Genomic DNA, 22,010 nt, shown 5'->3' with positions numbered 1-22,010 from the left:
AATTAAACTGCAGGTGTTGCTTATGCAAGAGATAATTCTCTTTGTAAGGGTGGGGCAAACTGCCAACTAGTCTACATCTTTTGACTTTATCTCTCGTGGTGAAATTCTGCCAATTGATGGTCAACCCTTTCTCATAGGTAAAATGAAACATTGAATCAAAAACAATCAACACTCCCCGGAGGCAAGAAGCCTTCACGTGTCACCCACGTGTAATAATGATCTTATTCATTTCACATCCTCCTGTTGTGGAAAATTAACAGAAAATTACCTTAGTGTCCTTCTCGGATACATCTGACCCTTGTAATCACGTAGGCCAAGAGGCCTCAAAACACTTCTGGCTTTTATAGTAAGCAAACTAATTCTACAATTGTTTTCTATAAGATAGATAAAATACTCCGTCACAGGTCACCACCATCTACAAATACAAAAAGACTGTTATCATCAAGCTAAGTTCATCCAACCTGTCATCATTTAATCTTCTCACCTGTTTGTTCTCTGCCACCTGCTATAATAAACCTTTGTAAACCGTATTACCTGTGTTGTCTCCTTCTGTCCATTGACAATAATAGAACATTTATAATTAAATTACTAATTTTCTCTTTATTCACTAAAATGTATAATATTAGCATCACAGGCATACATGCAGTCGTAATAGTCATTAAGTTAAAGTCTTATCATAACTGGCATAACCTGAAAGCAAAAGAAAGAAAGAAAAAATGTGCATCATTGAAGATTATAAGTGTTTGTCTCACTATTCATTGTAATATTATTGGGTCTCATAGTCTCTAAAGAGACTAATGGAGCCTTGTTTTATTATAGAACCATGTTTATCAAGCCAATCATGCTTAGCACACACACACACACACCTCACGTATTGCACTAGTGTTGTCATCGCCTCACATCTAGTGTATTATGACCCCAGACAAGGACAAATATCTGCCTGTTCGAGTTCCCCTGTGAAGACTGCAAAGCATCTGTGGATCATCATCTATCTGTCAGTAATGAAACTCAAGGTCCAATTGTGAGTGCAACAAGAAATTTTATTTATAATGCACAGGAAAATAATGCAAGGCAAATGGTCAGATGTTGTTGTCATTCAGATGAATAGTAGGCCCTAGGTGCACAGAGACCGCAATAAGCTGTTTCGAAACGGAAGTGAATGAGTAATCCAGAAACAGCTCGGCAGAAGTAAATCTACACAAGGCAGGATGCAAAAACAGGAAAAGAGAAGTAGAAAAAAAACCGAGCAAACAACGATCTGATAACAAACAGCAAAACACGAGGTAGATATAGGAGCGTTATCTCACCTGCACCGTGGTTAACAAGCAATCCGACAGCAACACACAGACCCATGAACTGTGATACTATCTGCTCTCTTGCCCTCCATTAAGTGGACTTTCCCTGAAATTATTGGGTCTTATTAAGACTGAGAACCTTCTTTCCACCACATTATTAGCCGCTTCTGGGGCTTGATCTGGCCTCATCAAGGCCAAACCCAGGGTTTTTTGGCCCACCAAATACCTTAATCCAAAGCAGGCCAACTCTGGCTTGAGGAGCGGTCATCAACAAAGGTGGAGTTTATCCGAGTCTGGAGAGGGTCAGCACTGCTGATCATTTCATACATAGCTACCAGCTACATATGCATTAAAGACATTTAAAATCATTTTGACTCAAAACTCACTTTCAGACAGCAGCGAGTGTTTGAAGTAATTTGTGTTTGGGATCCAGTGTCGACTCTTATCAACGTATAAGACAGAAATATATTTATATGCGATGCAAAAGGCTTTGCATGCTAAACGTTACAAAGTAAACAGTAAAGACACCGCTAGAAGTAACCAGACAAATCATACATCACAATATTTTGTCAATACGCCTCATCTCTTTGTACTGTACTGCACATATGCCATAATATATACTCCATCATAACTCCTGTTTTTCATTCAGGAGCTCCCTCTGTTTCTCTGGCTCAAATGATAACGATATATTGGGACTGGTGACAGCGCTTAAAGCTCCTCAGATGGTTGAAAAATTATAGAAATTATCATTCTTTCAAAGGAAATGTGATGTAAACATGAGATTTTATATATATATTTTTTTTTTCAATATTCATGCTTTCGGACAAAAACCCCAGAGTTTAATCTATCCTGTGACTACAAATAAAAAGAAACACGTGACTAAATAAGTACGCGTCTTTTCCCTCTTTTGTGAAATAATGGTAAAAACCACTTTATTTCTGTATGATTACTGTGCAATCCTGACACAAATTAATTCATTATCAATGTATCACTTTTTATAGTAAAACATTGATGCTTGCTTTAAAATCTTTAAGTAAAAAACAAAAAGGCAAACATTGTTCATTTTGCAATCTCGCTAGTTTCCAGTCTAATAAAACTTCCCTTTGATGGTGAAATGATGGGGTTGTGTGACATCGTTTCAGAGAGAAGTGTTAAGGTAGGATTTTAGTAAAGCGCTGTGGACCTTCTGGCACGACGGTGGAAACCGTGTGATTTTGGGCTCGATCCTACAGGTCCAAGGCCAATAGCCCCAACCGTTGAAAGCCCTGGCATGACAGTTGAAAAGCGGCTTTTCCAGATCGCCACGTCTCTGTTTCTTTTGAATCAAAAGCCTGTTTCTGTTATATTGTTTGTTTATTATTTTGTACAGGCCTACACAGTAATATGTATTTTATTTGATACAGATTTATGCTTCTGTTGACATGTAAATATGTAACTATAGTAGTCAACATTTGAAGTGGATCAGAAAAGTTGTCCTAAGAACTACGTTGTCCTAAGAAGAAGGTTTTAGGACAACTTTGATGAAAGGTTTTGATACACTTCAAATGTTGACTACTGTAGTTCATTCTTCATTTGAGTAATCAATTAATTGAATCTAATTTTTTTACTCTGGCTACTTTATTTCTCTCGTAGTCACTGGTCATTCATAGGGATTTTAGCCCTCTAAGGTGATTTAGCACCATAACAATTATCAGCACATTATACAGTCTCTCAAACATGATGTGTTTCCTGTCTGTGAAATTCATTCCACACTGATGATGTACAAAAACAGTTCTCTCATACGTGAATACTCATGTGGCACTTAAGGGCTATTTTATACCCAAAACTTTTTCCACAGTGACCACATGTAAACGGCTTCTCTCCAGTGTGAACTCTCATGTGTCTGTTAAGGATTTCCTTTCGGTTGAAACTTTTTCCACACTGTTGGCAGGTGAAAGGTTTCTCTCCAGTGTGAATTCTTATGTGGTCTTCAAAGTGTCCTTTCTGATTGAAACTTCTTCCACACTGAGGACATGTGTAGGGCTGATCACCAGTGTGAATTCTCATGTGATCTTTAAAGTTTCGTTTTTGATTGAAACTCTTTCCACACTGAGTGCACATGTATGGTTTCTCTCCAGTGTGAAATCTCATGTGGACTTTAAAGTTTTTATGTTGATCAAAACTCCTTCCACACTGTTGGCAGGTGTAAGGCTTCTCTATAGTGTGGATTTTAATGTGTCTGTTAAAACTTTCTTTTTGAGTGAAACTTATTCCACATTGTTGGCAGGTGAAAAGGCTCTTCTTAGTGTGAATTCTCATGTGGACTTTAAGGTTTCCTTTTAGGTTGAAACTTCTTCCACACTGTTGGCAGGCGAAAGGCTTCTCTCCACCGTGAATTCTCATGTGTCTGTTAAGGCTTACTTTTTGAGCAAAAGTCTTTCCACACTGAAGGCATGTGTAAGCCTTCTCTCCAGTATGAATTATCATGTGCCTGTTAAGGCTTACTTTTTGAGCAAAAGTATTTCCACACTGATGGCATGTGAAAGGCTTCTCTCCAGTGTGAATTCTCATGTGCTTTTTAAGGCTTCCGTTTAGAGTGAATCTGTTTCCACACTCTTGGCAGACGAAAGGCTTCTCTCCAGTGTGAACTCTCATGTGGGCTTTAAGGTGTCCTTTACAACTGAAACTTCTTCCACACTGAGGGCATCTGTAAGGTCTCTCTCCAGTGTGAATTCTCATGTGCCTGGTAAGGCTTCCTTTTAAAGTGAATCGGTTTCCACACTGTTGGCAGGTGTAAGGCTTCTCTCCAGTGTGAACTCTCATGTGTCTTTCAAGGTGCATCTTTTCAGCAAAACTCTTTCCACACTGTTGGCAGGTGAAATTCCTTATAGTTTTTGTCTTTTTAGCCCTTTTTCGTGAGGAAGTCTTTTCAGTCTGCGAGCAACTAAAAGTTTTTTCTCCAGTTATGAAATCAGGATGATTCTTGTATTGATCTTTCTCTTCCATTTCATTCAGTACTTCAGCCTCTTTTTTCAGCACCATCAGGTCTAAGGCAAAAAGAGACAAATGGAAATTAACACCAGTTTAATGGCATAAAGCAACAAATATTTAGACACGTAAAGCATCAAAACCTACATACAACTTGATCCTATACACAGGGGGTTGCACCGGTGGGAAAAAGGGGACAGAGTGAATAGGGCCCAGATGCTAATAGGGTGGAAAATCGATGTCCTGTCTATAATGTCCTTCAAAATACCTGAGGAGCCCCATCTTGTTACCACTAAATAAAGAAAAACTAAAAAAAAGGACATCTTCTCAATAAAGAATCCTGCTGAAGATGCACCAGAGTCTCCAGGGCCCACTTGTTCAAAAAGTTTAATCTGGATCAGAATGATCTGGATTTTGAAATCCCATGTTTTACTATCCAGGACCAGGTAATCCATTTTACTTTTGTAGCTTTAGTAATCCTGAAAACATTCAAGTGTGTTTGATCAGGGTTGTAGCTAAACTGTGCAGAACAGCTGCTGCTGCACTCCAGGACCAGTGTTACTCGTCACTTGCGAAAGCAATGGCGGCGCCGTGGGTGTAAACACACAGATTCAGTGGGCGGTAATGTTATAATAAGATCCCCTTCCTACGTCACAAGGGGAGCGAAATCAGAACGGCTCACTGAGACTGCTCTCATTGCGCATGTGAGCGGCGCGTGAGCAGCACTTGAGCGTAAATACATCGTCACTGCAGCTGCAGAGACGCTCGAGTATTCACACTGGAAGCGTTTGTACAGCGTCACAGCAGTGGCTTTAAGCTACATATAAAGTGAGCATTATTTTTTACAAAGACAGCAAGAAATTTGTTTTTATAAGTTAGTTATTTATAAACTTGATAGTATTGAAAGTTTATTAACATGGGGAGGTGTACAACATTCTCATATAAAATAAATAAAAGCCTTGTGTCATCCATTGCTGCACATGAATGAGGTAAGCTTTGTGTTTTACATCATCTGCCGCGTGTGCGTTTACAATACAGCAAACTCCGCGAAAAAAGTCAGCAAACTCGGGTTTGATTTGGTTATGCTAGAGCCTATATATCTGTCTGTGTAATAACTAAAAGAATGTTTATATATCATATTTTCTGGCTAGTTTACTTTAGTTTTTTATAATACACCATACTTTAACCTAAACTGAATAATTAAAAACAAGTTTAAATGGGTAAATCTTCTATAAATATTTTTGATTCTTAATTTTCTTTTCTGTCATACTCAAATTCTTGTTAAGACACATTAGACATGCTTATTCTGTGCATTTTGAACACTTCTTGTGTGAAATTATATTTATTTTGTCCATCAAAGGTGTGCTTTCACTTTAAGTGAGCATCAGCAGCGCAGCAAAAATAGACTCTGTGGCGAAACCCCCGCTTCACGCTTACGCGGTGTGAATGCATCCGTTGGTTAACATGCATACCGAAAAAAATACACGCTGCTGACACTTGCAGTGTGAAACCGGCGTTAGAGTTATAAATGATTTGCTCCTATCATCAGATTGTTATCTGACCGTTGTCAGTTCATAGTAGTAAACAAAGAGATGTCATATCGATCACAATTTCAATATGGAGTACCACAAGTCTCAGTACTAGGACCGTTGCTTTTCACTCTGTACATGCTACCCTTGGGAGATATCATTGTTTACTGAGTTTAACGGCTCTGGCTGAGCTGTGGTATAAACGAAACTTATTTTGGCTATATTTAAAAAAAGGGGTGGAGCTGTTCGATATATCCGCCCTGTCTTCCTGTTTCAGTTGAAATTACATCAACACATTGAATAATGCTGTGCATTTGAAGACATTTCAGTGGGCCTTTAACAACAGAAATGCATGCTATGTGTTCTAGTGAACAATAGATATGACATTGCAAGCTGATAGAGATAGGAACCCAGCAACCACCTGAGCAAGTAGATAGATAGATAGATAGATAGGGGGGCCTCTAGAAATCTAGGGGCCTGTGTAAACCTTAATCCATCTCTGGCTTTGAGAATCCAAAAAGGCTTTGAGAAACCAACCTGTTTGTTCCTCAGTATCTTCTTGTTTCACTCTGAATGTTTCTTCAATCTTCATGTCTTCACTCTCTTCTTTTATAAACGCCATCTTTATATCTTCACTCTCCTCTTTAATAAACGCCATCTTTTTAATAGTGTGTCACATGGATCTCAGTCGCTTCACCAGGAGTTTTTCTGTCTTTAGACACTCTGTCCTGTTTAAGATGAGAATCATTAACAGAGAGAAAAATAAATCTCTGGGTGCGTCTCAGTCAGCTCTAGTTCAGTGCACTGGTGAGGGAGTCAGTCAGAGTGAGAGTTAATGGACTTAAACGACCTGATTAGCTAAAAAAAAAAAAACGCTGCAAATTAATAAAATAACACAAACTAAACAGACATTTTATATTTAACCATTTATAATCTACATTTTGGTATATAATGAATAATAGATTACATTTTCATGAAAACATTAGCAGTTGGTTTGTATAAGTTGTCATTACATGTGTTAGTGTTTGTTATTCTCGTTCATTTACGCTGTTTTACCAGCACGAGTGCTAAGATTCGCTGAATCATTTAGCAAAGTATTTGATTCAATTGACTCGTTTCGAAAAGCTGTTTCTCCATCACTACTCGCCAGTGACCGAATTCATGTTTATGATAAACGGGAGCGAAATGAGACGCATCTTTTCGGTTATCTATGAGTGGATCCGCTTTACTCACGCAAAATATACAATTACAATGTTATATTCAATAGTAAATAAGTACAACTAATACATAACTAGGATTGAACGGTTTCTAACGATTTAAACAAATTCTTAAAACAAACCTTTCTTCAGCCGAATCAACCGATGCAGGAGCGCGGTGCAGCATTATGGCGTCATGTCACCACACCAAAATAAAAGTCCCGTTCACACTCTGCTGTCTACAATCACAAAAGTGTATAGAAATACTATTTTTTTTATACCAGATAATCCCTATATTAAAAATTAAAATAGTTACAGACGTGATAAAAAACAAACATGTTAAAAAGAGTACGAGTTCATAAAGCAAGTCACTGTGTTTTTAAAAATGTGGACTTATGATAAAGTTCATTTGAGTCTAAAAATAGGTATAAAATGTGTAAAAAGTTTTCTCTCAAGAATCAGTATAAGTAAAAGAAGCAATATAATTTTTCAAGAATAAATGTAATTAATTCAAAACCAAAAATTGCTGAAAGGTTCAGTCAATATTTCACAGATTTTTTATTAAATCAAACGCAAATCAAGTCTTCAATGTCAAGGGTCATTTGTGTGAGTTGCTGTCTATGTAGTGATTCAAATCGCTCACTAATGAGTGAACACAAACACAGTTCACACCTGCTGAACTCCACAGAAGGCTCTGCATTTTTGCAGATTGTTTTTCCAAATTGTTTCTATTATATGTATTAAAACCTGCTAGTTCAATAAATGTCCTGTTTATAAATGATACACAAATAAAGAATTATTTCTTCACATTGTATTAATGCGTTTCCTGAAAGTATTTTTTAAGATTCATTCTAAAGTGGCAAACACACAAGAAAAATTGTTGTGAAATTTTTTGAGTTCATTTTGAATGAGATCATTTGCTGTAAGTAAATGTATTCATGCTTTATTATTCATTTTGTTTACTTTCATGACTCTTTTTAATGTAGACTTAAAAAATTGAAAATCTAAACTGGGGTGGGTTTCCCATACAATGACGTAACTCGCTGTTTCTCTACCATAGTACGAGCATCGTTGAACAAATCAACTAGCTAGTCACGACTGTTTTTCCTCTATATTCATTGCAGTTTTTTTAAATTGTGTTGTTCATTGCCGTTTTTTCCCAACTCAACAGCCTAAAGGGCACATATAATTTAAGTTATTGATAGTGTTATTCATACCATGTGTTTGAGTGCTGCTCAAGATAAGCAGAAGGCAGAAAAAGCACAGTTTAATAAAGTTTTGATTGAAATTGAAGTTATTTGTCTAGTGATTATTTGTGAATTTTTTGTCATTTGTAATATTGACAAACTATATATATCATTTGAAAATTTACAAACTATAGTTTCCATATTTGGTGACTGATTTTCAAAACAAGTTACACTGGAACAATGGTTTATTCATTTGCAACAAGAATATTTTCAGAATATTTTTTTAAATTTTGAAATAGTGATGCACATGAAAAATCATGAAATTTGGTAGAAGTATGACAATTATGAAAATATATGGTTCAGATCACTCGAACCATTTTTGGAAATGAAGAGTCCTTATATGGATTACGTATAGAGCTTTGAGGTCATCTAGTGGAAAAGTTTGGTACTGCACCCAAATAATCTAACCGTAAGCTCATTTTTTGAGATATCAGCCTGCGTAAAATAAAAGAGAACAAACTTAAGCCTAGAAAAGGCTGTGTCATCTGCTTTTAAGTCCTCATAAGAGCCTTCATCAGCTTCTGTTCTGTTATTAATTCACATGTTCTGCCCAATCTTTTCAAGCAGAGTCTTGTACCATGGAGTAAAAAAGGTTGGGAACCAATGCAATAGACTATATTTTAAAATTAATTGCTCGCTCATTCACAGCATCAAGCTACGCCTTTGTTTTTGTTTAAAAAAAGTGACCTCTAGCAGCGAAACTTGCCTTTAAGATATCGATATGAACTGTTGTTAAGTAAGCTTCATAACGCTTCCCCGTTGCAAGCCTGTGCGCTGATAACCATGTGAAGTGATAATGACTGGGGCTTCTTCAGGGCCAACGGCCTGGGGTTTTTGGCCCGCCGAATACCTTAGTCCAAAGTGGGCCAGCTCGGGCTTGAGGAGCGGTAATGAACAAAGGCGGAGTTTATCTGAGTCTGGAGAGGGTCAGCGCTGCCAGTCATTTTATATATAGCTACCAGCTAACATCAGCATTTAAGACATTTAAAATCATTTTAACTCAAAACTCTCAGACAGCAGCGAGTGTTTGAAATAACTTCTGTTTGTGATCTGATGTGGATTCTACGGATGCTTGTTTCCACCACTGAGTCATAAATAGCAATTGCAAGTTATAATGTCAGAATTGCGAGTTATAAAGTCAGAATTACAGGATATAAACTTTCAATTCTAAGAAAAAAAGTAAAAATTGCGAGATATAAACTATAAAGACTATAAAAGACTTCATTTCCCGCAATTCACGCAAAAAGGCTTTATAACACAAAATTGTGACTTTATAACATGCAATTGGGACTTTATATCACGCAATTCTGACTATAACTTGCAATTGCTCTTGCAATTTTGAACTCGCAATTCTCGCAACTGCCTTTTTATTCAGTGGCGGAAACAAGCTTCCATAGGATTCTAATCACAGTATAAGACAGAAATATATTTATATGTGATGCAAAAGGCTACTGTAATGGTTTAGGTTCTGTTTTAAGTTTATACAAACCCGATTCCAAAAAAGTTGGGACACTGTACAAATTGTGAATAAAAAAGGAATGCAATAATTTACAAATCTCATAAACTTATATTTTATTCACAATAGAATATAGATAACATATCAAATGTTGAAAGTGAGACATTTTGAAATGTCATGCCAAATTATTGGCTCAATTTGGATTTCATGAGAGCTACACATTCCAAAAAAGTTGGGACAGGTAGCAATAAGAGGCCGGAAAAGTTAAATGTACATATAAGGAACAGCTGGAGGACCAATTTGCAACTTATTAGGTCAATTGGCAACATGATTGGGTATAAAAAGAGCCTCTCAGAGTGGCAGTGTCTCTCAGAAGTCAAGCTGGGCAGAGGATCACCAATTCCCCCAGTGCTGCGGCGAAAAATAGTGGAGCAATATCAGAAAGGAGTTTCTCAGAGAAAAATTGCAAAGAGTTTGAAGTTATCATCATCTCCAGTGCATAATATCATCCAAAGATTCAGAGAATCTGGAACAATCTCTGTGCGTAAGGGTCAAGGCTGGAAAACCATACTGGATGCCTGTGATCTTCGGGCCCTTAGATGGCACTGCATCACATACAGGAATGCTACTGTAATGGAAATCACAACATGGGCTCAGGAATACTTCCAGAAAACATTGTCGGTGAACACAATCCACCGTGCCATTCGCCGTTGCCGGGTAAAACTCTATAGGTCAAAAAAGAAGCCATATCTAAACATGATCCAGAAGCGCAGGCGTTTTCTCTGGGCCAAGGCTCATTTAAAATGGACTGTGGCAAAGTGGAAAACTGTTCTGTGGTCAGACGAATCAAAATTTGAAGTTCTTTTTGGAAAACTGGGACGCCATGTCATCCGGACTAAAGAGGACAAGGACAACCCAAGTTGTTATCAGCGCTCAGTTCAGAAGCCTGCATCTCTGATGGTATGGGGTTGCATGAGTGCGTGTGGCATGGGCAGCATACACATCTGGAAAGGCACCATCAATGCTGAAAGGTATATCCAAGTTCTAGAACAACATATGCTCCCATCCAGACATCGTGTCTTTCAGGGAAGGCCTTGCATTTTCCAACATAACAATGCCAGACCACATACTGCATTGATTACAACATCATGGCTGCGTAGAAGAAGGATCCGGGTACTGAAATGGCCAGCCTGCAGTCCAGATCTTTCACCCATAGAAAACATTTGGAGCATCATAAAGAGGAAGATGCGACAAAGAAGACCTAAGACAGTTGAGCAACTAGAAGCCTGTATTAGACAAGAATGGGACAACATTCCTATTCCTAAACTTGAGCAACTTGTCTCCTCAGTCCCCAGACATTTGCAGACTGTTATAAAAAGAAGAGGGGATGCCACACAGTGGTAAACATGGCCTTGTCCCAACTTTTTTGAGATGTGTTGATGCCATGAAATTTAAAATCAACTTATTTTTCCCTTAAAATGATACATTTTCTCAGTTTAAACATTTGATATGTCATCTATGTTGTATTCTGAATAAAATATTGAAATTTGAAAATTTGTTCAGTGTCCCAACTTTTTTGGAATCGGGTTTGTAGTTTAAATTTCATTGTGTTCATGTCTTGTTTAAGCCTTGTATTCAGTTGTCATTGTTTTCTGCTGATGTTTGCCTGTGCCGTTAATTTTACCTAGTTTTCCTGTGTGTCTGATTGTTGGATTCCTGTCACCTGTTGTTCTCCATTTACCTAATTAGTCTTGTCAGCTGTGTCTTGTGTCCTTGATTAGTCCCTGTCTATTTAATCCCTGAGTTTTGTTCTGTCTAGTTGTCTGTTAACCGTTACGTTGAAGTGGTCATTCTGTCTGGTGTTCCCTGTACCCGATAAATTCTTCTCTTAAATAAACCTGTTACTGCTGCACTTGGATCCTGTTTATACTTACCCTGCAACCACCTTGTGACAGATTAACAGACCTAACAAAATGGATCTAGCAGCAGTGGAGATTCTCCTCCTCTCAGGGGGAAATGTCTCCCAAGGCCCACACACAAAGGAATGTGGATTTGGTTCCTTTCGTTCACTATGATGACACCAGCCTCTGTCATTTTTTTTTCAATGCAGAGACCAGAGCACGCCTGCCCGGAGACGGGCCTCGGGAGAGCTTCCAGGACTATGTTGAGTGGGTGCCTGTCCACAATGGATCCCCCATAACCACTGTGGAGAGTGAGGAGGAAACCAACATACCAGCCACTGACTGTCGTCCAGTGAAAGCTCCAGCCCCTGTCTATCGTCCAGAGCACACTCCTGTCCCCGTTGTGAGTCCAGAGAGGACTCCAGCTTCCATCATAAGTCCAGTGAGGACTCTAGCCTAAAAGCCCGTTCCAGAGTCTACTCCAGCCCAAGAGCCCACTCCAATCCACAACCCGATAGATCGTCCCAAGAAACTTTTTTGGGGGGGAGGGTGCGCTACTGTAAATGTCCTAGGCCGTAGTGGCCAAGCAAAGCCCCCAGGTCAAGGCCACAGAGGCCGATCTGCCATGGCCCCCTGAACTGCCTGCACCGCCCTGGTGGCTGCATGTTCGCCTGAATCCACCCCTTGTCAGCCTCCAGGTCGCCCACCTACCCCAGTGGATTTACGGTGCAAGGACAGGCCTTCTGGGAGGGCAGGGTTCTGTAATGGTTTAAGTTCTGTTTTATGTTTCTGGTTTAATTTTCATTGCATTCATGTCTTGTTTAAGCCTTGTAATCAGTTGTCATTGTTTTCTGCTCAAGTTTGCCTGTGCTCCCGTTACTACCCCCATTACTAAAGCCCCAGAGTTTTATGCTGTCCTGTGAATAAAATATACAGAAACAGACGTGACTGAATAAGTATGTATCCTCCCTCTTTTGTGAAATAACGGTAAAAAACACTATTTCTGTACTATTACTGTGCAATCCTGACAAAAATTAATTTTCAATGTATAACTTTTTATTGTAAAACTGTGGTAAAACATTGATGCTTTAAGTAAAAAACAAAAAGGCAAACATTTATTATGTTCATTTCACAATCTCGCTAGTTTCCAGTCTGATAAAACTTCCCTTTGTTGTTGAAATGATGGGGTTGTGTGACATTGTTTCAGAGAGAAGTGTTAAGCGAAGCACTGCGGAGATTCTGGCCCAATGGTGGAAACACAGCGGGGGCTTTGGGCTTGGTCCTACAGGTCCGAGGCTATTAGCCCCACCTGGCCAGCTGAAAGCCCTGGCTCGCAATGGAAAAGCGGCTATTGCCACATCTCTATCTTTGGAATCAAAAACCTGTTTCTGTTATATTGTTTATTATTTTGCAAAGGCCTACACAGTTTTATGTATTTTATTTGATACAGATTTATACTTCTGTTGACATGTAAAACTGTAACAAGTTTATTCTTTATTTGACTAATCAATACATTGAATCTAATTTCTTGACTATGGCTTATTTACTCCTCTTGTAGTCACTGGACATTAAAAGGGATTTTAGCCCTCCAAGGAGATTTAGTACCATAACAATAATCAGCACATCAAACATGAGGTGTTTCTTGTCTGTGAAATTAATTCCACACTGATGACATACAAAAACAGTTCTCTTATACGTGAATGCTCATGTGGCACTTCAGGGCTATTTTATACCCAAAACTTTTCCCACAGTGACCACATGTAAACGGCTTCTCTCCAGTGTGAACTCTCATGTGTCTGTTAAGGATTCCTTTTCGGTTGAAACTTTTCCCACATTGTTGGCAGGTGAAAGGCTTCACTCCAGTGTGAATACTTATGTGGTCTTTAAAGTATTGTTTTTGATTGAAACTCTTTCCACACTGAGGACATGTGTAGGGTTGATCACCAGAGTGAATTCTCATGTGGTATTTAAAGTTTCGTTTTTGATTGAAACTCTTTCCACACTGAGTGCACATGTAGGGTTCCTCTCCAGAGTGAATTCTCATGTGGACTTTAAAGTTTTTATGTTGATCAAAACTCCTTCCACACTGTTGACAGGTGTAAGGCTTCTCTCTGGTGTGGATTCTAATGTGTCTGTTAAAACTTTCTTTTTGAGTGAAACTTATTCCACATTGTTGGCAGGTGAAAGGCTTCTCTTCGGTGTGAATTGTCATGTGGAATTTAAGGTTTCCTTTTCGGTTGAAACTTCTTCCACACTGTTGGCAGGTGAAAGGCTTCTCTCCAGCATGAACGCTCATGTGTCTGTTGAGGGTAATTTTTTGAGCAAAACTCTTTCCACACTGAGGGCATGTGAAAGGCCTCTCTCCAGTGTGAATTTTCATGTGCCTGTTAAGGCTTTTTTTTAGGGTGAATCTGTTTCCACACTGTTGGCAGATGAAAGGACTCTCCCCAGTGTGAATTCTCATGTGGGCTTTAAGGTCTCCTTTTTGAGTGAAACTTATTCCACATTGTTGGCAGGTGAAAAGGCTCTCTCCAGTGTGAATTTTCATGTGCCTGTTAAGGCTTTTTTTTAAGGTGAATCTGTTACCACACTGTTGGCATGTGAAAGACTTCTCTACAGCATGAACTCCCATGTGTCTGTTGAGGCTTGCTTTTTGAGTAAAAGTCTTTCCACACTGTTGGCAGGTGAAATTACTTCTAGTTCCTGTCTTTTTAGCCTTTTTTCGTGAGCGACTAAAAGTTTTTTCTCCAGTTATGAAATCAGGATGATTCTTATATTGATCTTTCTCTTCCATTTCATTCAATACTTCACTCTCCTTTTTCAGCACCATCAGGTCTAAGGCAAAAAGAGACAAATGTAAATTAACACTAGTTTAATGGCACAAAGCAACAGACAACAAAACATTTAGACATGTAAATCATAAAAACCAGGGGGAGGGAGGGAGCATTCAATGCTTTTGCAATCTCTCAGAAAAGTTCCACATAGCGTTCACTCGAGAAACTGTGCATTCGCTTGCAAAGAACTTTCGACAGGTTCATCTCTTATAATTGTTCCAATGTAGTTCACAAACAGTGATAAAAACACTTTGAGTCAAATATAATATTTTTGTTTTGTTTGCTGTTTGTGGATTATTTTATGGCACCAAATCTTTACTTTACAGTAGGTTACCAAAATAATAAATATGTAGCCTCTAATTTATTACTTTAACAGATAAACTAATCAAGAGCAAAATAAAAAATGTGTGTATGTATATTACATGATAAATATGTTGTATTTTTTTGACCAGTTTTAAAGTTTTATTACATTTTTGTTCCTGAAATCCATCCTTCTGATGGGATCAGTATAATCCAGATTTTTTGGATCAAAGGTATCCCAATTCATACTAAAAAGTTTTAAACAACACAAACTGGTAATTTTATCCAGATCAAAACCAAGATTGGATTTCAGAATCCTTTTTTCCTTTTGAACAACCCATTTTCAAGATTTGATCCAATCCGATAGCCGAAATCCGATCAGAATAACTTTTGAACAACTGGCCCCAAATTACTAGTGCTCTTAATGGAATTGCATTTCACAGTGTAGATCAGCCATGTGAAAAACAGCAGGTAAAAGAGTCAATGTGGGGTAACTTTAAGTGTTTTTCAGTTGAAGAGACAGAAAACAGCACAATAATACAATACAAACATCTCCTTTTGATTTTCATTTAAATGGTCAGACCAATACGGAGCCCCTAAAGCAGGGGTGTCAAACTCAGTTCCTGCGTTCTCTCTGGAAAGCTTTGTGTTGTATTTACCCAGGACACAAAAGGATAGCAAATATACATTTTTTTCCCCATCACCATGTCCCTTTAAGGGCTCCGTAGCCCCTCATCTGACCCACAACAAATAAATTAAAACAAATATACAGACAATTACTTAGAAACAATAAGTTAATGCAATAAGTTAAAATAAGATGCAATTGCTAGAAACTACTCTTGAATGGTTCATCTCTAATGATTGTGTCACTTTAATTAATATAAAATTATAAAAAACAACAGTTAAAATTAAATATATTCTCAACCATAAAGAGCTTTATTGCCAGAGGCCTGTTGCAGTTTCAGAGTAGGTTTAGAGTTGCCAAATCCAGATAAATCCAACCTGGTTTAGATCAGTTTCAGCGGTCTCACAACGCTAAGTATAAAAGCTCTCTGTCAACTCAGGTTTGACCCAGAGTTTGTGATTAACTCTGAAGCGCGTGCACCTGAAAGTGCAACATATGCGGCAAACACCCAATCACACGGAACATTAAGCGCGTCCGTTTGATTCACTTCTTGACAAAGAGAGGCCGCAATTCACTTCTCTTCTGAAGACGAATGGGCCGAGTATACTTCACTTGTCCGTGCATCTTTCAAAGTATTCTCAACTGCGGATGACCGACACATGCGCAATACAATTTTTTTCTATACTCTAACAGACATCGTCGCTGTATGTGGATACCCGGAGCTGTACGATACATCTTCGTACTTTCATAGAAATAGGAATAAAAAGAATCTTGCTTGGAAGAAAGTGAGTGAGGAGGTCGGACAATCTGGTAAGTTGTAAAAATGCTATATATATATATATATATATATATACACACACACATATTGATGGACCCAGACATGGCGCCGAATGAGTCTACGCCGTTTTTCAGCCTTCCATAGCACGTAAAGTGCAGCTACCCTCTCAACAAAATCCATGTCAGCCATTTTGCAACGAGACTGGAGCCGTCTGGCAGAAGTAAATAGTAGCCTATAGTAGAAATAGTAGCCTACTTTGTTGCCATGAACAATATTTTTAACTCAATTAAATTGATCCTGGGATCCTTACAACCGTGGTTTTAAAAATCTTTCTGTATTTTTTAATTTTTTTTTAGCAGAACTGCTGTTTATTGATATTTCGATTGGAATTACAAATTCATTCATACTTTTGGATAATATTTGTTGCTTAGTGTAAAATTCAAATTAAACAAATTAACCAAAAAACAATCTCAATTTTGACAAAAGGTAGTCTCTAATAATGTCTAAATATAGGCTATATCCAAATGCAAACCTAATACAAATAAGTTATTATGTCTGCAAGCCATTCACACAACCATCTATGCAGCAGTACCGTAAAATCCCCTTATATAGCATATACTTATTTCTGTTTTCCTTTATTGAAAACCAGAGATCGTAATGGTAATGCGTCTTGGCTGACCACTTGTGATCGGATCACCAAAAACGCATCTTAATACCAGGGGGAAACAGGCTTTCTCTCTCGCTTGCTCGATTTCCGGGATATTGTATATAATTTGTAGGGCGGGGGGCCTCTAGAAATTCCTGATTCTAGGGGCCTGTGTAGACCTTAATCCGCCCCTAGCTTTGAGAATGAAACCAACCTGTTTGTTCCTCAGTATCTTCATGTTTCACTATGAATGTTTCTTCAATCTTCAAGTCTTCACTCTCCTCTTTAATAAACGCCATCTTCACGTCTTCATTCTCCTCTTTAATAAATGCCATCTTTACAATAGTGTGTCATGTAGATCCCAATCACTTCACTGGGAGTTATTCTGTGTGTTTGAACACTCTGTCCTGTTTAAGATGAGAATAATTAACAGAAAGAAAAATACATTCAAACTAAATCTCTGGGTGCGTCTCAGTCAGCTCTAGTTCAGTAGTTCAGTGCACTGGTGAGGGAGTCAGTCAGAGTGAGAATTAATGGACTTAAATGACTGATTAGCTAAAAAAAAAACGCTGCAATTTAATAAAAGAACAAACTAAACATACACTTCATATTTAGGTGTTTATGATCATTTTGGTATATAATGAATTATAGATTATATTTAATTTATTACACTTTCATGAAAATAGTTGGTTTGTATAAGTTGTCATTACACGTGTTAGTGTTTGTTGTTCTCGTTCATTTACACTTTTACCAGTACGAGCGCTAAGAATCACTGAATCATTTTGCAAAGTATTTGATTCAGTTGACTCGGAGTTTCGAAAAGCTCCGTTTCTCCATCACTACTCGCCAGTGACCGAATTCGTGTCAAAATATACCATTACAGTGTTATATTCAACAGTAAATAAGTAACGTTGGTTAATACAACTAACTAATAAATAACTAAGATTGAAAGTGTTCTATCGTTGTAAATAGATTCAATTCTTTAAACAAACCTTTCTTCAGCCGAATCACAACCGATGCAGGAGCGCTGTGCAGCTTTATGACGCCATGTCGCCAGTCCAAAATAAAAGTCCCGTTCACACGCTCCTGTCTGCAATCACAAAGTCTCTAGAAATGTACTATTTTTACCAGATAATCATTGTATAAAAATAGTGACATATGTGAAAAAAAAAAAAAAAATTGTTAAAAAGAGTATGAGTTCATAAAGCAGAGTTCATACATGTGCCCGAATTGAAACACATGCAAGAGTCATTGTGTTTTTACCAATATTAAAAATGTGGACATATAAAGTTCATTTGAGTCAAAAAATAGATATAAATTGTGTAAAAATGTATCTTTCAAGAATCAGTATAAGTAAAAGAAGCAATACCATTTTTCAAGTATAAATGTTCATTCAAAACCAAAAATGATTGCTAAAAGGTTTAGTCCAATTAAAAATGCAACATTTCACAGATTTTTGATTAAATCAAAAGTAAGTCAAGTCTCCAGTGTCAAGGGTCATTTGTGTGAGTTGCTGCCTATGTAGTGATTTAAATCGCTCACTAATGAACTCCTGCTGAACTCCACAGAAAGCTCTGCATTTGTGCAGATTGTTTTTCCAAATTGTTTCTATTATATGTATTAAAATCTGCCAGTTCAATAAATGTCCTGTTTATAAATGATACACAAATAAAGAATTATTTCTTCACATTGTATTAATGCATTTCCTGAAAGTATTTTTTAAGATTGATTCTAAAGTGGCAAGCACACAAGAAGAGTTCATCTTGACTGAGATAATTTGCTCTAAGTAAATATGCTCATGCTTTAGTATTCATTTTGTTTACTTTCATAACTTTTTAAATGTAGACTTAAAAAATGGAAAATCTAAACTGAATGGTTGTAATTCCTGAATGTTTTAGTGTACAGGTCTTTTATGTAGTGATGAGCAAGGGGGCCCTACCTGACATATATGGACGATCGGCTCTGTATCTTGATGTCCAAAGAGCAAGACGAACAGAAGGCACAGAAGAGGAAAGGACTAATGGCAGAGATAAAATCAAAAGAGAAGAAACAAAAGGAGAATATGAGGGTCCTTCTGAAGTCTGCTGATGACAATAATGCAGAAAAAGCTGAGTCACAAGAAAAACTGAGCTTCATCTCAAAGTCCAGTGGCCTTCAAAGAGCATCCAAAGAAAAAGAAAGAAGTCTGGAGACTTTGGAGAAACTGCTAACTGACAACAGGACTGAACTGTAGGACACTCCTTAATAGGCCCTACCCTGTTTGGCCTAATTTAGGATAGGCCCATTACAGAAGCCCCTTGCAGCAGTCGTGTCATAGATAGGAACGTACCTTGACAAGTTGTCATCATCAAGCTCTCTTACACTAGTATCATCTGTCTGTTAAAAGATAGTAAAAAATAAGATTTAATAGGTATAGATCAAAAGAAAGATTGGTATTTTTTTTTTACAGAATATCTGCACAATTGCAAATGTGAAATTCATTTTATACAAACAGTTCAATAAACAAGGAGTTAATACTGTGTTGCATTTCAGGAGCAATATTGTGTGTTTCTGGACAGTTTCGCCATCGAAAACAGTAGAACAGTAAAACTGTTGTGTGTGTCTGAACAGAGCGGTGTGTCATTGATGAATGTATGCTGGGGTTTTAACAAATCAGGGGTGCGTTTCCTGAAAACATTGTTGTTGAACTATGGTCTTAAGTCCCATTGAACTCTATTGGTAACAACGGAACTTCCGACCATAGTTCGCTTTGGGAAACGCACATCAGGTGAGTCAATGATTCAGTAACCTATTTATTAAAGACAAATCTCATGCTTGAATTAGCTGTTTGAACAAATCAGTTGAGTGAATGACTCACTCATTAATAAGAAGACGACGACACCCGTCTCGGCCACCGCTAATCTTCCAAGTGGTCGGCAAAACCCTGAGAAGGGTGCCCTGGAGATGGAGGGAGCTGCTTTTTCCCCGGATAAGGGCCGGGTGGAGAATGTTTTATTTCTGTTCTGCCACTGGCCCCCCAAAAAAAGAGAAGTTTCCTCAATCTCTGGGTAAGGAGAAATACGGTTTGACAGTCAGCGACGCTATGCCTTGCCACTCTTATCCCATTTCTCTTTCGCCAACAGGTAGGAGTCCACGGTTCGAGGATGCAGTGCCTCCTCACGCATCTCCAGCCACTCCCTCGTGGGAACCACGGAGCTTAGTAAGTGTTACACTCACGGCCCCACTCTGGGATGCTGTGTCTTCCGGGTCAGGCCCCTATGCTTCACCTCGCTGCCCCACCATGGGTACATCTGTGGTTCCATTGGTCCCGTTGGTTCGGTCTCTGGGAGCCTGGTTAGCTCTTCCCGGTCTGTTACGCTGGCTCATTTGGATGATTAGACTTAGCTATGTGATTCAGTTCGCCCGGCGTCCCCCCAGGTTCAGCAGCATCTGTTTCACCTCAGTGGTGAAGGTAGAGGCCCCTGTCCTGCATGCGGAGATCGCAGTCCTCCTGGCGAAGTACGTGATAGAACCGGTCACTCCAGCCATTGAGGTCAGGATTCTACAGTCCCTACTTCATCGTCCCCAAGAAGAGTGGTGGGTTACGACCAATCTTGGATCTGCGTGTTTTGAATCGGGCCATTCACAAGCTTCCATTCAAAATACTAATGCAGAAACGCCTGTGCAAGGTCAGGGAGGACGAGGAGCAGGTCTTGCTGGCTGCGCCGTTTTGGTTCCTGGAACTCATGCTCCTCACAACAGCCCCTCCATGGCAGATTCCCCTGAGGAAAGATATTCTTTCTCAGGGATGGGGCACCATATGGCCCCCATGTCCAGACATCTGGAAACTCCACGTGTGGTCTCTGGACCGGAGGGTTTAGTGACCTACCCTAGACACTATCACTTCAGCTCCCTTGAGGAGGCGTGTCTGACTGCGCTCACTTCTATGTAGAGGGCCTGCAAGTGCCTGCAAGCATTTTTGGTCAATGAAACGTGCCTGGAGTTCGGGCTGGCCTACCCTCATGTTATCTTGAGGCCCCGGCCTGGATATGTGCCCAATGTTCCCACCACTCCTTTCAGGGACCAGGTCTGAACTTGCAAGCACTGCCCCCAGAGGAGGCAGACCCAGCCCTAGCATCTCTGTGCCCAATGCATGCTCTACGTCTCTATGTGGACCGTACACAGAGTTTCAGGACCTCAGATCAGCTCTTTGTCTGTTATGGAGGCCAGCAGAAGGGAAAGTCTGTCTCTAAGCAGACGTTAGCCCACTGGATAGTGGATGCCATCGTCTTGGCGTATCAATCCCAAGGTGAGCTATGCCCACTTGGTGTGAGAGCTCACTCTACTCTGAGTGTTGCCTCCTCCTGGGCGTTGGCACAAGGCGCCTCTCTAGCAGACATCTGTAGAGCTGTAGATTCATAATGTTTCAGGCAAAATGTTCTACTTTTGTTAAAACACCACTTAACAGGAATGTTTTATTAAAAACATTTTGCCATCCCAGGCCTCAAAAATAACCTCAAAACATTTTACAAATGTTGATTTGATATTCCTCCTTTGTTATTATGGAACATTGTGTCAATCTTTTATAAAAGATCATTCTGCAACCTTTTACCTCAACAACATCTTTAAAACATCCTCAAAATGTCACAGGTGAAATGTTCTAGCTTTGTTAACATGTCACATTACAAGAATGTTTACCATCTCAGGCCTCAGTGATACCCTCATAACATTTTCCTAATGTCACTGTGAGTGTTATGGAATACAGACTCAGAGACAGAGAAATGCAGTAACAGGTTCTTTATTTTTCAGCAAATGAGCGTTCAGACAGGAAACAGGTGAGTAGACAGTGACATGATGATTTACATTGAACTGAGATGGAGGATAATGAAATGTCTTTTCCTTACCGATGACGGAGATCATGGATTGCTGAAGCAGACAGATAGCAGAAGTACACACCTCGCTGGCAGGTAAGTATGCAGGTGCAGGTGTGTATGATTAGTATTCTGGAGAGAGTAAGTGCTGTGATTTGTTGGGTGGAGAGCCTGGCTGATCTGTGACAGTGAGAATGTTCTTCCTTTGTTATTATGGAACATTGTGCCAATGTTTTATTAAGAACATTGCATAATCTTGTATCTCCACAACATCCTCAAAATGTTGGAGGTAAACTGTTCTAGCTTTGTTAACACAAGAACGTTACAAGAACGTCTTATAAAAAACACTGCATCATCTCATTCCTCAATGACATCCTCATAACATT

General features: G+C 38.9%; 4 protein-coding genes across 6 annotated transcripts in view; all 4 read right to left on the bottom strand.

Annotated features, from left to right (window-relative positions):
- Nucleotides 1-22,010, bottom strand: part of LOC127511155 (gastrula zinc finger protein XlCGF8.2DB-like) — a 146,271-nt gene that overhangs the window by 62,427 nt on the left and 61,834 nt on the right. The gene's annotated exons all lie outside the window — the stretch shown is intronic.
- Nucleotides 1-22,010, bottom strand: part of LOC127511188 (gastrula zinc finger protein XlCGF8.2DB-like) — a 163,346-nt gene that overhangs the window by 89,047 nt on the left and 52,289 nt on the right. The window contains exon 1 of one of the 2 annotated variants that reach the window (XM_051891882.1): nt 17,767-17,782. The exons of the other annotated variant lie outside the window; for it this stretch is intronic. The gene's annotated coding sequence lies outside the window, so the exon portion shown is untranslated. Of the gene's footprint in view, nt 1-17,766; nt 17,783-22,010 lie in introns of those variants that run through there. 2 annotated transcript variants of the gene reach the window in all.
- LOC127511170 (gastrula zinc finger protein XlCGF57.1-like) lies at nt 1,020-7,206 on the bottom strand. The gene is made up of 3 exons (XM_051891840.1): nt 7,131-7,206; nt 6,329-6,519; nt 1,020-4,321 (listed from the first exon to the last, which is right to left on the bottom strand). The coding sequence occupies exons 2-3, from the start codon at nt 6,447-6,449 to the stop codon at nt 3,072-3,074; spliced, it is 1,371 nt and encodes a 456-aa protein (XP_051747800.1). The 5' UTR covers nt 6,450-6,519; nt 7,131-7,206; the 3' UTR covers nt 1,020-3,071.
- Nucleotides 12,626-17,195, bottom strand: LOC127511182 (gastrula zinc finger protein XlCGF57.1-like). Its single transcript, XM_051891873.1, has 2 exons — nt 16,989-17,195; nt 12,626-14,426 (listed from the first exon to the last, which is right to left on the bottom strand). The coding sequence occupies exons 1-2, from the start codon at nt 17,107-17,109 to the stop codon at nt 13,282-13,284; spliced, it is 1,266 nt and encodes a 421-aa protein (XP_051747833.1). The 5' UTR covers nt 17,110-17,195; the 3' UTR covers nt 12,626-13,281.

Source organism: Ctenopharyngodon idella, chromosome 4, assembly GCF_019924925.1.
Source record: "Ctenopharyngodon idella isolate HZGC_01 chromosome 4, HZGC01, whole genome shotgun sequence".
Lineage (NCBI taxonomy): Eukaryota > Metazoa > Chordata > Actinopteri > Cypriniformes > Xenocyprididae > Ctenopharyngodon > Ctenopharyngodon idella.
Note: the sequence above shows the minus strand (reverse complement) of the source record. Positions and strands in the feature narration are given on the sequence as shown.